Source organism: Triplophysa rosa, linkage group LG9, assembly GCF_024868665.1.
Source record: "Triplophysa rosa linkage group LG9, Trosa_1v2, whole genome shotgun sequence".
In the NCBI taxonomy this organism is placed as follows: domain Eukaryota; kingdom Metazoa; phylum Chordata; class Actinopteri; order Cypriniformes; family Nemacheilidae; genus Triplophysa; species Triplophysa rosa.
In genome coordinates, this window is record NC_079898.1 from 14,585,678 (window position 1) to 14,603,025 (window position 17,348).

Consider the following 17,348-nt stretch of genomic DNA (forward strand, 5'->3'; position numbering starts at 1 on the left):
CATGGGAGAAATAAAAAAATCCTTTTTGGATTTTAATTAATAATTTTTGAAAAATGCTAAAACTATTGAAGAACCCAAAGCTCAACTCTAAGAAATATATTATTACAGATATATTATTACAGCTTTCATTGTTCGATTAAAAAAAGGTCCACATCAATTGTTATAATGCTAGCGGAAAAAAACACCCTGGAATCTGCTGTTCAAAATTTAATTTCGGACGCTTTTGCAAAATTTCTAAAGGTATATAAAGAATACACAGAATGAGAAAGTATGTCTATGAATACTGCACTTCCTCATTGAAACCTGCATATGATAAATGAAATACATTAAACAGCAAAAGTGATTCTTTGTACAGGGGTTCAGAATCTGCAACTAATGTGTAAAAATTCTGCATATCAATTTTTTTGTGGTATACCAGCTATAGCACAGGCTATTGTAAGATGCATGGAGGAAATGCAGATAAGATTATTACAGACAAGCAGTTACATGTGTCCACTCCATACAAGTGAAATATTCAGAATATTCGGTTCCCCATGCAAAGACAAAGCAGCGTGACAGAAAACAGAAAATTCACTAAAGCAGCTGCACACACGACTCCGCAAACATCATTTATTCAATCAGCAGGGCTTCAGACGTTAACAGTGAGGTTAAGACATACACACAGGAATCATGAACAAGACCCGAGCACTTCAAAAACCAAGAAAAATGTTTAGGCCTCCATACTGTCAGAAATATCATAATGCAATATTTAGTGCATGCTGCATACAACTGATGTTGAATATAAAATATAACATTTTGTTAAAATAAAATTAATCATTTTTAAATAAATATGAAATCGTATGATTTTCCTGATATTTAATGACATAAAGCTTAAGCCTCATGCATTTACAGTACCATGAAATATCTAAGAGTTAAGTGTGTGATTTTCTTGTATTTTCTACATTAAAAAAAAAAAGAAATGGCAAAATAGACAGCAGACAATGTAGAAACATATAACCATCACCATATTGACAACCACAATAAAAAAAGTGATTTAAGACACTTTAAAAACAAAAGATAGACACAAATATGTACACATGCACTTCTGTCAGTTAAATGTACTGATTGAGAAAGGCCTGGAACTGTAATAATACACAATGACATTCAAAATGTACTATATGCAATAAAAATTCACACGCAAAACAAATGAAGAGTTTCCTTATAAACATTTACCCCGTTTCAGGTAAAGGTTCAATATAAGCTGTAGACAATCTGAGGTAATAACAGTCACCATGATATTAGGAAAAGGGTAAATGAAAAGTAATTCCCAAGCCTTTCAGTTTCGAAGTGGTTTACGGTCAGAATTTATTTCATCATTAATCATTATAGACATCATGTACTACAAATAAAGAAACAGCAGTCTTATTGTAATGAATGTGGCCGCAGTCCTCCAGGACTTTAAGATTTACAGTTTGCCGTTATCTCCAGCAGTAGTTAAATAATCAAGACACATGAAAATATATGGCATCTTTAGTGTAGTTAAGGCCTGACATAGCAGAATAATCCTGAGAGAATGAAGCAAGAAGGCAGCCCTATCGTCAGTAAATTTTCACTTTTTGTACCACCCATTTTTACATTGTTACTGATGAAACGATAAACGCAGGCATAACTGTTAAAAGTACAAATAGAACTTGCTTGTACCAGTGTAGAACAGTAACAGTGCTGTTGTGTCTCACAGAGCTATAATTTCTTCCACAGCTGGCGCTACTTCCTGTATATTTCTCCCCATTTAAGGCATTCTTTCAGGAGGTTTAATCAATCAGAGGCATGCACTTGCAGCATTTCGCCAGCATGCTCTGCTGTTTGGTACCCTGGGGTCCACTGTCCAGAAGACCATCCATGTAGTGTCCGTACTCCTCAATGGCATCTTCCACACGAGTGATGTACAGCCAGGTACAGATCACACCAAAAAACTACAAAAAAAAGAGGGAGATTGTTACATTTAATAGCATCTTAGTCTGAAAAGCTTTTAAATTTGTTGTTAAATCTCTTTACTTTTTTAATTTGTCACATCATTTGAACACATTTAAATGCTACAGCACATCTTGCTCTCCAGTTACAACTAATACAATAGTTGTATTAGCTAAGCAATCAGATTCAAGATGCTGTTTCTGCTTAACAAGGCAGAACAATGACCCATTACATACACACTATAATTCAATAATATATCCAATCTCTGCAATCAGACACAAAATAACTCTCCCTGTTTCTCATTTAAGACAGGCACCCTAGTTCCAGAAACCCTTCCAAACGTTGTTTGCTGTTGCTCATTGCCATGTCCACACTTTCTGTTTCTATTCATTAAACGTGGCAGCACATTTTGTTGGTACCATAGTATGAAAAAATACAATGGTAGTCAAAAGTGTCCTACATTCTTCAAAATGTCTTCGTTCTGTGTTCAACAGAACAAAAAAAAATTAAGTAATTTTTCCTACTATGGGAGTCAATGGGGAGCAAGATCTATTTGGTTACAAGCATTCTTCCAAATATCTTTCTCTGTGTTCATCAGAACAAAGAAATGCATACAGATTTGGAACAACTCCAAGGCGAGTAAATGATGACAGAATTTTCATTTTTGGGTGAACTATCCCTTCAATATCTTATTTGTAGAATTGCAAATTCTGAATAGTACTTTGGAAAGCTGAATTTCCATAAAGAGAAATGTTTTGTGTAATTAAAGGGATAGTTCAACCAAAAATGAAAATTCTGTCATTAATAACTTTCCCTCAGCTTTCCTAACTTCTTCAAAATCTCTTATTTTGTGTTTAACAGATCGTGCTCCAGAAATCTCAGTTGCTAGCATTCTTCCAAATAGCTTTCTTTGTGTTCATCCAAACAAAGAAACGTATACAGGTTTGGAACAACTTGAGGGTGAGTAAATCATGACAGAATTTTTATTTTTGGGTGAACCATATCTTTAATGATATATGGGGCTTGTCTAATATTTTGGGGAAAACTTAATTAGCATTTTGCCAGTACCCCTTACATTTCTGCGTGTGAATGTACAGTAAACTTCTGCTGTAAATTGTCTTTTATGATAAAGACACTTTCAATTCTACTCAGCCATCCTGGGTTTGTTTAATGATATAAATGTATTATAAGCACACAAAATAAGCACATAAATGTATCCGTTTCAGGAGTTTGTTGTATTCAAGCCCTTCCCAACATGTCCAAACATCCACGCATACACAAATACACAGTCATTCATGCGGCTCAGTTATGTTTTTTCTGTAAACATAACAAACAGACTGATATGACAGCGTATCGAAAACGTGCAGATGGCATCTTTAACAATCCAATATGACATCTGCATTAATATGATGCGAATATCTGCGCATGGCCAAAACATTGCTGGAAATTCAATATCTGTGTCTTTCTCAGCAACACCTGTTCATATCACAGATCAAACTCCTGGCATCCTGTGAAACATCCTACAGCCAGGCACAGTCTGAACTAATATAAACGTCCTCCTATTTCTATTCCCATCATTTCAGATATGCTGTTATAAAACAGAAGACTTTTTGTGTTTGTGTGTTGGGGAGGATGTTGAATATGTTGCATTAGTGAAATTACCTAATGGTTTTAAAGTTTGTGTGAATATGATCATCTGCATCTGTGACTCTGTTCTGTGTGACTGAGTTGATCAGTGTTTTAAGGCAACAGGTTAAAGGAGAGGGACACAAAGCTACAGCTGCACATTAGAGGCTGCTTTTGAAAGCGTGATGGATTTTTAGACTGCGAATTTGTTCTCAACCTGCCCATTCATGGTACTTTTTTTAAAACAGCGTCCCTCTCGCCACCCAGCTCTTCATCAGTGCAGAAAACCCATAATGAGATATTTTATAAAGAGAGCCATTTCATTAGTCTGAACTTCTGCATGAGCACAGATGGAGATGAAACATGAATAACAAATCGATGAAAAGTCCCCATAACTAGATAACTTTTCCGGCACCGATATATACATTTTCAATAGCAAAGCAAAAACGGAGTAACATAACATGCCATATTCTGTCTAAAATGTAAGTTTATATTATTAACTTCTTGTAATAATTAAACCCTATCCTATGAGAAAGGGTCCTGTTGTACTGAATATTTACTAGAAAGAATTACTAGAATGTTAAATCCTGCTGGTGTTTTTGTCAGATGTAGGATGAGGTTCTTCTATGATTACAGGCTGAGAATGACTGGTGGATGAAATATCTTTAATAACTGATGAACATGAATAAGCACTGTGACTCCACTATTTGTAAACAAACCGGATGGGCGGGTTGCAAGAAGGGTAGGTCAAGGACTGCCATCATAATATCATACAAAAATGTATATAGCATGATCATAAATGACTATTAAAGATAAAAGCACTAAATATACAAATGTATTAACATAAAATATAGTTGATGTCATGTTTAAAACTCCTAATAATGCAATGGTCTAGCAATTAAAAAGATAAGAATATGGAAAATGGTGAAAGGTCTGTACGAGTAAAACTAGGAAATTGGAAAATTATAGCACATAATATGTTCTCAGTGAGTCCTGTGTACAAACAACAGAGGCAACAATGAAGGTGGTAATTGATCCATTTACTTTTTGGAATGGACACTGCATAGCTTCTAAACACAGTTTAAAACCCAAATTGTGTTATTAAACAATAATTGCAATTAAGGTATCACTATTGTTTCACTTTGTTAACAATGCAAAAAATTACATGAATGTTTTTCAGTGTGTGTGTTCCTGGGATCGAACCCGTGACCTATGTGTTGCTAATGCAATGCTCTACCATTTGCAATTCCAAGCAACAGGAACGCATCTTAAATTAATTTGTCACTCATTTAAGAAAAATGATTTTTTGTAATCCATTGGGTAGTTGTTTGTTTTATAATCCAATGAAAACATGTCATTTAAAACAATAGCATTAATGGACAACTCTGACATTTAAGATGTTGTTTGATATGCTCAATATAAAAGCAAAAATACATTCTACTTTGTTCTTGGCTTAATGTATGTTTATTAAACCAAGAGCATGGCGCTACCAACGCCAAGGTCATGGGTTCGATCCCAGGGGATTGCATATAGTCAGAAACAAATGTATAGTACAGTGCAATGTCAGTCGCTTTGGATAAAAGTAAACGTAACGTTATAAGCCATCATTATCAATGAGTCCTACCTGAGGCAGTAAGATCCCCAGAAGAAGTCCAGCCATTATTTTGTAGTTGTCCATTAACCAAAGGAAGACTGCATCGGTGCAACCTCGTATGTAGATGATATCTATATTATCTAGCCTCTGCAGACAACAGTCAGAGCATAGAAACAGAGGTTATAAGCAAGGGTCATCTTTTTATTATTATATTGTATGAGTCAATAATTGTCTCTAAATGCATGGCTGGAAGATTATTGGACGCAGTTCTATTATGAGGCACATCATTATTCAATGCATGCTGTATAACCTCACAGCCTGTTAAAATTCTGAGGTGGGTCTCTCTGCTCTACCCAGATGACTCAATTACTCATTCGACCTTTGCTCCCGCAAAAAAAACATCCCTGGACATGGTTAATCAGCACCGGAAATGGATCATTTTATAAAAAAAAACTTTGGGAGGCTGCTCCAACCTTACAATTTTACAATAGATGTAGATAAGGGCTATTCAAGTAGACACAGGGACTTTACCTCTTTCTCTAAGAGCTTGTATCCACACATCGTATTAACAACTTCAGAAGGCTGTAACACAGAATCAAAGATGGTGTTCAAATTTATACAGGTAGTAAAACACTTGAATGTCTAGGTAACCTTGTCAACCGTGATTAGTGATCAACCGTGAAATTGGATCATGAATATGAATTTAATATTTGTGCTGATTTAATGTGTAAGCAAGTTTCCATTACATTACTTTTGATTTAGTTGACATCCTAACTTTCTATGGATTAAGTTTTTGATGAGTGAGTGTTGTTGAACCAAGTGTTATAATAATCACAAGCAGCTCTCTTTTAGGTACAGGAAAAAATATTCCAAGTATAATACTTCATTTATTTAGGGGGTTAAGTGGTTCCATATCTGGTTCAGCAGCAGGGAAGAATGCTATCCCCCTTTTCTAATCCAAAAGTCTTATTTTTCACAGAATGGGATTAAAAAGGATTTAATTAGTCTTACAGATAATACCCTTAGATTTGGACAATTAAGATGTGCAAATGTCATCTTCATATATAAAAAGCAGTTGCTTAGCTTTTGACAGAGATAATAATGAAGTAATGCTTGTCCACGGGTAATCCACACACAGCTGCTTTTGTTCTGAAGTTAATGAAAATTGAATGACTTGACTGTAAAATGGTTTCACAATCCCAGCCTGATTTAGAATCGTGCTTCAATGGTCCTATTTTTTCAACTGTTCTTTGCAAATTTACAAATGAGCTCTAACAATATGCAGGTTAATCCAATATCAAGCTCTGGGTTTTGCCGAGAATGCTCTGGGTTGTGTTAGGAATGCTTAACAAGAAAATAAATGGCCATCACACAAACAAACAAAACAAAACCCACCAGCATCTTTATCATGCCACATAGTAATATTGCTTTTAGGCATGTAGATATTATTATGAACCCAAGGACTTATAAAACATATAAAAAGAAACATACAGACTAATTTCAGATTGTAAAATAATGAAGTGTACAGAACAAAAAGTACTCACAAAGCACTGAAAATACAATTAGATGCTTTCTAAAAGATCTTCCCATTTTGTCACACGTTTTCACACAATTACATGTGTAAAACCTCAAAGAACAAAAACATTTATTCATGCTGTCCACTGGCTTGGATTTATGTTTTTACCATTTCTGTCTGTCCTTCAGGTGAGCAAACAGAACTTCACAAAGGAATGCTTTTAGTTTCTATGAAGTAAAGCAGGGAGGGGCAAAATTCAGTATGTAAGAAGTTCCGTTCTTTTAAATGGCCATTCACTTTTGAATGCTGCACATATCTGAAGCGAATTGGGATGATCAAGTTTAAAAAATATTTTACAAATTCAATAAAACAAAATATTGTGAAAATGGTCCAATTTATTCCAGGATCATATTTCTTAGTTTCAAAAAGATCTGTATATCACTAAAGAGTCAGAGCAGTGAAGGTTTAAGAATTCAGATCCCTGAGAAAGAATTCTGGGAAACATGCTTTTGCAGAACTACAATGTTTTTTATAAACATTCAGACTAGATCACTTGATCAAATGTGTATGTATGCTTTGACTAGAGTCATGTCTTAGACTTGCAAACAAATCTCATTTATAACAACATGCATCATTTCAGTTTACCATGCACACTACCTTGTTGTTGAGACAGCAAGTATAAGGAACTCCACAGGCTAATGGTCCTGGAGCAGTGCAGTTATGATACATGTTGACCTCCCAGTCCTTGTACTCATTTCCCCCACAACATTTGAACTAGAAAAACAAGAATCAAAGCAGTTAAACAACTTCTTAATAGACATATCAGCATGGTTTTAGCATGTTTTTTTATCTGGCACTTTTAAAGATATGTTGAGGTTGAGCCGTTGAAATACAGAGTTACGACACTCGCATAGATGTCCGTTGGAAGAATGGAATGTGGAAGTAACTTGTGTCATGGAGTGACCAATAGTTCCAAACACTGCACTGAAGCCCATTAATTTCTTCCCAAACGCATTTGCTGTACAGTTGGTGAAATAATGGCATGTTTATACATTTTAACGAGTTGGTGGACATGTCTTATATTCATAGATCCTATATTCATATTACTGACAAAATGCTGCTATAAATGTAGTCAACGTTGTATTCAGTGTACACAATGTGCTAATATATTTAGCAAAATATATGCAAAGATACGTAGTTGCTGTTGTCTGTCCCGCTAAAATCCATTCAAATAGGTTGACCACACGGCAGCGAGATCGAAGTGTCGTAACTCTGTTTTTCAACGGCTCTGGTTGAGGCTATGTGTTGCTAATAGAGTATGTTTACGATGTATTTTCAGCAATTGTACTGGAAAAAATTATTTGTGCATTACATAAAAGAAAAACATTTTCATGTTCAGGGTTGGAATTGTCTTCAGTTAAATTCCACCTAGATTGACGGAATAAAATATAAAATGGCAAAATGAATAATCAGAGCTGCATTATATTCCTTTATTGAGTCAACAGCTTTCAAAAGGAAGAGTATGAATAAATATTAGACTCCGGTCTTTTCTCACTGAATGGCACGATTCATATTCCAGACCTTCAGCTGATTGAAATGGCAGCGCATATCATCTAAAGCAATTACTTTAGCAAACGATTGATGGTCAAAAGAAACACATATTCGCCAATGTAGGACAATTATATTACTTTCAGTTTCAGAGAATAAGAGCATAATAACATTCTATTGCAAAAAGCAAACGTTAATAAATGCAGCATTGGGTGTCCATTCCAAATAAAGGAGATATGACCCTTTTTTTTTGACAAGTTGGAAAATCAAAGAATGTTGAATACTAAAAAAATACAAGTGAAAAACATTGAAGGTGGTTCAAACAAAAAGTAACCCCCTTAACAAAGAGCCAAATAAAAATAATGTGCTAAATCTGTTAATTTTGCTCACCACAGTGTGAGAAATGATTAGTCTGAACTTCTGGCCTTTGGTTGAGTTCTAGTGTGGGTCTTGTCGGGCAAGCTTTTTAATAACATAAAAAGCTGGAATATTTTTGGTATAATTAACCGCCGCTGAAACGACTGTGTAATGACCGTGATTATACACACTCAACAAAATGTTTTTTAAAGGTTGTTTGTTTTACTTAATCAATATAGTTTGATATTACACATATTGGTTTCTTGTTCAAGCACAATTTCAATGTGTAATAGTGACATAAATAGGCAACTCTTTGACATCAAATGTTTGTGTTGGGACAACATGAATCATTTTCATTGACTAACTGCAACTACACAGTGGATTGAGTTCCCAGCATGCTTTGCTCTTATGACTGGATTTAGAATTTAAAATTGTTAAAGTGTTATTGTATTTGTGGTTTTGGGCAGATAAGGAGACTTGTTAGTGTTTACTGTTCTGTAATGTTAAAATCCTGAAGATTTTCTGTTGTTTTTTGGGGGGTTACCATAGTGGTGACAAGTAAATGTTTTACTTAGGTTGGGGATGAGCATAGTTATGCCTTCGCACGCATCCAGCTTTACTCAGTGAGTAAATACTCTGCAAATGCAGTAAACCCTCTGGTGCTCCCTGCTAGCACCATACATTACATGTGGTAAAAATAAAGTTGTTTATTTATAAAAGTAGTGTCACACTGAAGCATTCACATGAATTACATTCATCTGAAATTAAATAAAATAAGTTGATGAACTTAAGATTTACTTGTCTGTACAATTCACCCAGTTTAAGTTCAGATAAACCAATTCAATTGTGTGGAAATAGGTGTCATAATAAAATAAAATTAATCCAACAACTTATTTTTTTGAGTGCAGGTGCATACAGATGCACAGGGTGGAGATCTGCAGTGGACTGGCACAGAGCTATTCACATATGCATGAATGCACCTCAAAGCCACTGGGCTCTTTGAGTGCTGCTGCCATTGACATTTCTGTGTAGTGGATGTGGATTTTTGTGATTCTGTCCACTAGGTGCCTAACATTATAAATTACAGGCAGTGTACTTTAAAACGCCATTTGAAAAAAAAAAAAACAGTCTTCATCCTTATCATTGATCCGACATTTTAAGAATCATTCTAGTTCAGTAGGTGGTGGAATAGCTTATTATATAAAGATCTAAGGCCCGGTTTCAAAGACAAGGCTTAGCTTAAACCGGGACTAGACCCTAGTTAAATTAGGATATTTTAGGCACTTTTATAAAAATGCCTTAGAAAAAAACATTACTGGTGTGCCTCTTGAAACAAAACAATGGCACTGATATATTTTAAGATATGTCATGGGAAGTTATTTTCAGTTAAGACAGGTCAAACATTAATTTTAGTCTTAAGCCTTAAGTAGCTACATGAAAGCAAACGGCAGTTGGAGCTTATGAACGACACCTATGGCCATACATTTCTCAACAACACAACTTTTCAGAGTCTCATTTTTAACGCCATGACAGCTTCTAAGGATATGTTGATGGTGAAAGACATGTTTAATTATACAGAATAAAACTAAATAAGTTGTTTAAGATTCAATTGTTTAAAAACTGTAATTTTTAAAAATTATTTCATTTAAATTATACAAAGCAAGATACAAGTACTATACGTACAAGGTATTGTAAGTAATGATGATTTATCATTAATAATAAATTATTATCATCATTATTAAGATTTATTATTGCGTTTATGTGTTCACAACAATGCCAAAAAGCAATCTTTAAGGTAATACCTTTGAAGCAATCTTTAAGGCAACTCACACAGAAAAATCTCTTACCGTTTCTTGAAAAAAATCCATTATGTTTTTGAAATCAAGGTCATCGTAATAATTCACCATGCCTTTACGGATGTTTTTGTTGAGAAGGTCCACTGTCTATGGAGCACAGGAAGGTCAGTGTTATAAAGGAAAGGTCTTATTCACTGCATACTGTTTTTGCTACAAAATATATGTTTTCTTGTAACACATGATGTCAGGCTTTTATTTTTGTTCCCATTCGGTTTTGAATTGCACATTTAGAAAAAAATATTTGAGGACTGATACAATTAAGCTGGGTGATCATGCTCCGCCATCAATTTTTGTTGTATCACGATTGCTAGATTGTCAAAAAGGCAAACAAATTTACACTGGCATCAGACAATGAAATAAAACCTAATTTAATCAGTAAACAATAACAGTTCTTACAATTATCTGCTTCACATAATGAAACAAGCAACAAGGGAACTGTCATTCAATACATAAATATGTAGCAACACATTTCGGGTGTAGTTTTATTGACTTAAAGATGATCCAATACTGAAACAATACAATAATTTAAATATTATATCTGATTTTATTGCTCTATAACATTTGTCATTGTGACATGAAAATAAGCAAACTAAATAATGTGAATATCAAAGGACAAGTTATAGAAAATGGTACGAACACGTAACCTGATTTTAAAAATGAAGTGAAATATACAACATATGCAAATGGAAAGAGAATAAAACTGATAAAGCTGCACACTGTACCTGATTCCTAAAGATCAGAGCAACAATCCCACCAACAAGTTCCAAAATGAGACAAATAGCCAAAGTGAAAAGAAACTGCAAGGCAAAAGCAACAGTAGAGTTCAAGTGAAACAAAGACACGCCGATGAATAAGATTTCCAAACTGCACAGAATACACTCTTGAATAATTAAAAGCTAGAAAACAGCCACAATTGGATGGAATAAACCGCACAGATCTTGAGATACATAGGCTTGAACTTCTTTTCACTTAAACACAGTATCTTAAAATGCTCATCGTGTGGGTTACTGAAAAAACAGCAGATGTCCATCAGACTAATGGGTATGCTATGTACACCTACAATTAAACAGCTAAAATTGCAGCACTGAGTCAAGTCAAAATCAGCTCCACTAAAACTAATAGGCTTGGCACCTTATAAGAAAGCTCTGATGAGCTTCCAAGAGACTTGTGGACAGGTGGACACTTACCACTTTGAGAAGGCACAAATTGTCTCTGAGAGATGCCAGGATCCCAATAAAGGAGACGATGAACATAATCACACCAAGGACAATAAGAATAATAGCAGGAGCCAGAAACGCCCCCTCCAGAGTTTTGTAGCGTTGCCTTTCCACTTCTGCATAAATGCCGATGGCCAAAACAAAGGCCCCTATCAACTGAAACAATAAATACAGATCAGACACAGGGTAACTCAACATCATCAGGTCAATAGTATGAAATATTTACATTAATAATTTTATTCAAAAAGCAAGTACTGTATAAGTGTAAACATTACAAGTATAGTCTTTTTTGCTATTTACGAGTAAACAGAAAACGGTAGAGCAGTGTAAAAGTTTGACCTCCTGAGTTGATGCATTCCAACCTTGAATCTTAAAGGACCCCTGATGGGGTAAGTATGATTTCCATTTGTAAATATCCTACATGATTATCATGCTACCGGAGCTCTAGTTCACTCATTAGACAATTAAATGAGTTAAATGAGCTGCGTAAAACCTCAAAGCATTTCTGTGTCACAATAAAGGATGTGAAATCTGGATTGGAGAAAAACAGATGTCAATGAAGTCGTGCATAACTGACATGCAGCAGTATATGGACTTCTGCATCCTAGAACACAGCTTCTATGACACAGCTTAATGGCATAATCAAATAATAAGCAGGATAATGGGCCTCTGATAATTGCTGTAAAACCCCGCTATGCCTGTTAACTCACTATTTGTGTGTGTGTGTGTGTGTGTGTGTGTGTGTGTGTGTGTGTGTGTGTGTGTGTGTGTGTGTGTGTGTGTGTGTGTGCGCGCACGTGTGCGTGTGTCCATGGGGGCTTCTCGTACTGAACTAATGTTGAACTTCATTTCTCTTTCTCTCTCCACACTCCATGAGGTAATTCACAGATAACCTTTTATTTCCTCAGATGAGTTAAGCCACGAGAACAGTATAAAACGTGTTAAATCAAGATCCAAAACCAAAATTTGAATGCAGAAAGACATTACAAAAATAGCAATACTAATAACACGACTGTCTTCATGGCACAAAGAAATTGGTCAGCTACCAAATACTTCTGGGAGATGCAGCACATTATGACTAGAAACGACGTAAAAGAATGACTTATTTCCCTCAATGCAGCTTCGAAAGCTTTCCAGGAACTGGAAAATGTCAACCAGTTGTGATCTTTTTGGGCTGACTGTAAAAACTAAAAGCATGAAGTTCGATGGAACGAAGACCACCAACACCACCTTTCAAGTGATGTTCCATCTTGGTGGTCATGGCAACTTATGTTTTATCCATTTATTTTAATGTGCGTTTATGAAAACCCACGTTGCTTAAACAAACATTTTTATTACATGAAAGATATAAAAACACAGATCCTGATAGCAATCTACAGCGATTCTAGCACTTACCGCAGCAAAAATATACAACTCAAAAAATGTCATCCAAAATCTAAACTTTTTGCACTTCCATGCCACTGAGCCAAACTCTTTCATCGTTTCTAAACCAATCAAGTTTGCCAGCATGTAAGGAAAGACTTCAAAAAAAAGACAGATGTCAGATTGCTATTACTATTCAATAGAGACAGACAATATGATGTACACTGCTTATCTTTGTGAGCAGAATAACATTAGGCCATCCACACATAATAATTCACCATCGCAGCCTTGTGTGTGGCATGCTTGTCTGCTTGGTTGTGAAAACACATATGAGAGCAGAAGGAAGTGTGCGCTGGGTCAGCCAGCACTGTGATGCTGGTGCCAATGGGCCACCAAGAGCCTCAGTTGGTGGTGGCATAATGGAGTGAAACAGCGTCGAGCGGGGACAATTGTTTATGCCGTCCGTGTAATGGGTTCAACATGTACAGACCGGCTCCTGGCATAAAACAGAAGAGAAGCACAATGGTGTGCATCGTAGCATTTCAAATCTCTGCTACAATGCTGCTTGCTGAGTGGCATTGACACCAGCCTTTTACTCACAATATATTTAAAGGTCTTATATCAATGTTAATGAAAGGCAGGAAAATAAAGATAATCTACTGTAAATGTCAAAGTCGGTTCAATAACACTACTATGAAAAACATTTGTATATAAAAACGTATGCTCACAGCATAAATTTATATAGGCAATATAATACACTATATAAAACGTAGGTATAGTATTTTTCAATAAAAATATGTAAATGTGAGGTTGGAATATTTTGTAAAAGTAAAAGCTTTCATAACTGACTGGTTGAAATATTAATAGATATAAAACAAATGCTTTTTCAACAATTTCTTTTTACTGAATTGTGCTTTCCCTCAAAAACATATTGTTAGCCTTGGTTCAAAAAAAGCGTGACCCAATAAATCTATACACATCTTAGAGATAGCAAACAAGCAAAAAAAAAAACTACCCCTAACAACCATTGACACCTGAAAACACAGCAAGAAAAAAAAATGTGACCCAGCAAAGATATTGTGATTATAAAAGGTGAAAAATCTCAATGCACAAATATAGATTTACAAAAATATCTCAAAAGACAGAGCCCCCTTGAAGGTCTGAAAACTAAAACAGTGCATCAGTCGCTCAACTTGCACTAAATAATGATTATTTGAAGTTTAAATAAATTGGACTGATTAATTTTTCAGAGTATCTATTGACAGAAATACAATATAATATACATAAATATGTCTTCAGAGGTGTTTTAAAGTCCCAGTGAAATAAAAAATTACAATGCCTATTTTTTTCATGAAATATTGCAGCGTTCATTGTAAATAGTTTATCAATGTGGGTCATTATCTTTTTAAAGTTCGTGTGCCCTCATAATCTTTAGTTAAAATCTGAAAATACACTTCCTTCCTGTAATGAATCTCCATCTTAAATGAAGTCTGTTAGACGGCTTGGGCGAAGCCTCCGTTAACTCCTCCCCTTCAACTGTCAGTCTACTGCCAGTTCCATTTCAAAATGCAAAGGCTGTTTTTATACATCCAATCAAATCGCAGAGAAAGACGAAAACCACGCCCACTATTTTTCTCATTTGAAATTCCATTTTACTCGGAAATGCGTCACAATGCGGAAGTAAAAACGATCGCAACTTCCGGTTCAAGGCGAGACCTTACATAATGAAGTGTTCTGTTATTATTACGTTAGAATGAGCTATTTCTATCTTCATACGCCGTGGGTCCCCTTGCAGAGAATTCACCATGTTGTTTCTACAGTAGCCCTAAACGGACAAACTGCTCTACAATGCTCCACAATACGTTATCTGATGTCAGATGTCACATCTCATCCTTTCTTTATAGTGTACTGGTGTGCACGAAGTACTTTGGTTATCTGTTCAACTTGTAATCAATAGCAAGCAAGGCCATCTTTAATCATTATAATTATAATTATACCGGGTATACCCAGTGCACTATATTATATATTAAAAATTTTGCTTATTGTTTTGTGTTTAAAACCACATGCAGGGTATTTCATATTTTAATACTTTAATATTTACATACCCAAGACGAATATGTAATGTAATCACAAGCAAATAACAGATGCACCCTCCAAACGCAAACGCCCACATTACAGCAGACTCCTCATAAGGTTAAAGACGCTGGAGCAGGTTAATGGGTGATACGTCCCAGAAATACATAAAGGCCCGGTTTCACAGACAAGGCTTAAGCCTAGTCCCAGAAATGGATGAATGAATCTAAAATGAATGCGTGACCTCTATTAACTCAATATAACTTGCCCAGAAATATCTTAATATATATCAGTGACATTGTTTTGTCTCAAGATGCTCACCAGTAATGTATTCTAAGGCATTTTTATAAAAGCGACATAAATATCTTCATTCAACTAAGGCATAGTCCTGGCTTAAACTAAGCCATGTCTGTGAAACCGGGCCATACACATACAAATAAATTTGCAAATCTTCCTTGTCTCTTGCCTTACTGTCCTTTCCGAAAACTGAAATACGTTAACGCACATTTGTTGACGTTGAGTCGTTGTCCTACCTCAACACATGCTGTAACATTAGACGAAAATAGAAACAAGCAAACTCACCCAGAAAAGCGTTGCATATACGACTAAAAAGAATTTGAGGAAGATGTACGAGCACCTCTCACAATATCGGACTTCCTTTGACATGTTTAAAGCCTGCAAGTTGCGTTTGTCATGTTCGCGTAAACACTTCCTGGTTTGACTCGTCTACCTGAGCGAGCAGAGCATGCGCTGTCGCGCCCTTATCATTCGCGCAGTCAAGAATCAGAACGTTTTGATTGATGGATCGTTCGACCAATCAGAGCGCGGTGTGTCTTTTTAAAGGGTTCGACAATTTTTGATCAAACGAAACAAATAGATTTATTAATTTCATTTAAACTATTTTCGGTAGCTAGACTTTCTAAGAAAACTTACATAATTATCAAACGACATTGCAAGGCCGTAACCTAATAAATAAATCCTGTATACGGGACAAATTTGCTAGAATATCACGAGTAGCATTAAAATACAGCATAGTATGGTCACATTCTCAAGCTATGTCAAAAAACAAGAGAGAAAAAAAGAGGCCACACCTGCACAGACCAAATAACTATTTACAGTAAATGTCAAAAGTCTTTCTTATGTCAACATCATGTGTTGTGATACAAGAATCGAATGCACCAGTGAACCTGTTCAGCATTACCATCATTGTGGAAAAAGTAATAAATGTACTTAATTTAACTTATTGTTACCATTCTGTGAACTTTCGAGATGTATGGTTACTTATAGGAGAAAATGTCTATTGTTTTAGTCTTTATAAAGTAAAAAAGCAATCTTAATGTCTTTTAATTTATATTAATAAATGATTTATAGTCTAAAGAGTATTAAAAATATACAAACGTTTTTTTTATATAACTTCCACATTTTCCATTAAGACAAAACTCTTAATGATATCATACTTTTAGAAGTTGCTCTCTGTAAAGGGCCACCCTGCCCACCTTTGTAAACAAAGCTTATAGCAAACTAAACAAAGTCAAGTATAGTGGCAGCTGTTTAAAACTGTTTGCAATGATATTAAATCTTAAAGAACTATGACACCTGATAGCCCTTTGTATCTTTCATCACCATATAGCCTGTATATAGTAACCATCATCCTTAGCTATAATGCAACATTCTGCAACAATTCCATGGAGAATATAATGGTCAGAATTTAAAGGGGCTGGGTGAGACAGAATTGTATCTTACTGGAGGAAAAATGTTCTTCAAAATTTAATACAACAAGGTATAATGCCTACAGGCAATAAAAAAGTAAACACCTGCGTAAAATATCCCATGGTCGAATTCGTGTAAGAGTAATGTGCACCATCCACTCTCCACATTTCCCACCTGCTGCCTAGACAGCTGCCCCATTGCTCAGAAAATAATCAAATATAGTTTTACACAATTGTAGAAATGAGTAGCTAAGCAACGTCTCGGGAGAACAAGGCTCCCTGACATGACAAATAGGGAAAATGGTGACATATTTTATCGTGTCTATATACACTGAGTACAAATAGCCCGCCTTGTTATTGCGCTGCAGGGGGTTCGGGAATAATTTATGACAGCAAGTTGTCGACGATAAACACGTCATTATAATGCACCTAAATCTCTTGATTTTGACAGGTTTCAAAAAAAGCGCATGCTGTTGTACGTCACAAATGTGAATCAGAAGTGTGTTTTACTTAAACGTTGTACATTACATTGGACCCGAC

At 35.4% G+C, this 17,348-nt stretch overlaps 1 protein-coding gene across 1 annotated transcript; it reads right to left on the bottom strand.

Moving 5' to 3' along the window:
• Positions 1-298: 298 nt before the first annotated feature.
• On the bottom strand, positions 299-15,837 carry tspan15 (tetraspanin 15). The gene is made up of 8 exons (XM_057342671.1): positions 15,682-15,837; positions 11,635-11,820; positions 11,170-11,244; positions 10,439-10,534; positions 7,344-7,460; positions 5,702-5,752; positions 5,201-5,317; positions 299-1,952 (listed from the first exon to the last, which is right to left on the bottom strand). The coding sequence occupies exons 1-8, from the start codon at positions 15,763-15,765 to the stop codon at positions 1,791-1,793; spliced, it is 888 nt and encodes a 295-aa protein (XP_057198654.1). The 5' UTR covers positions 15,766-15,837; the 3' UTR covers positions 299-1,790.
• Between the last annotated feature and the right edge of the window lie 1,511 nt (positions 15,838-17,348).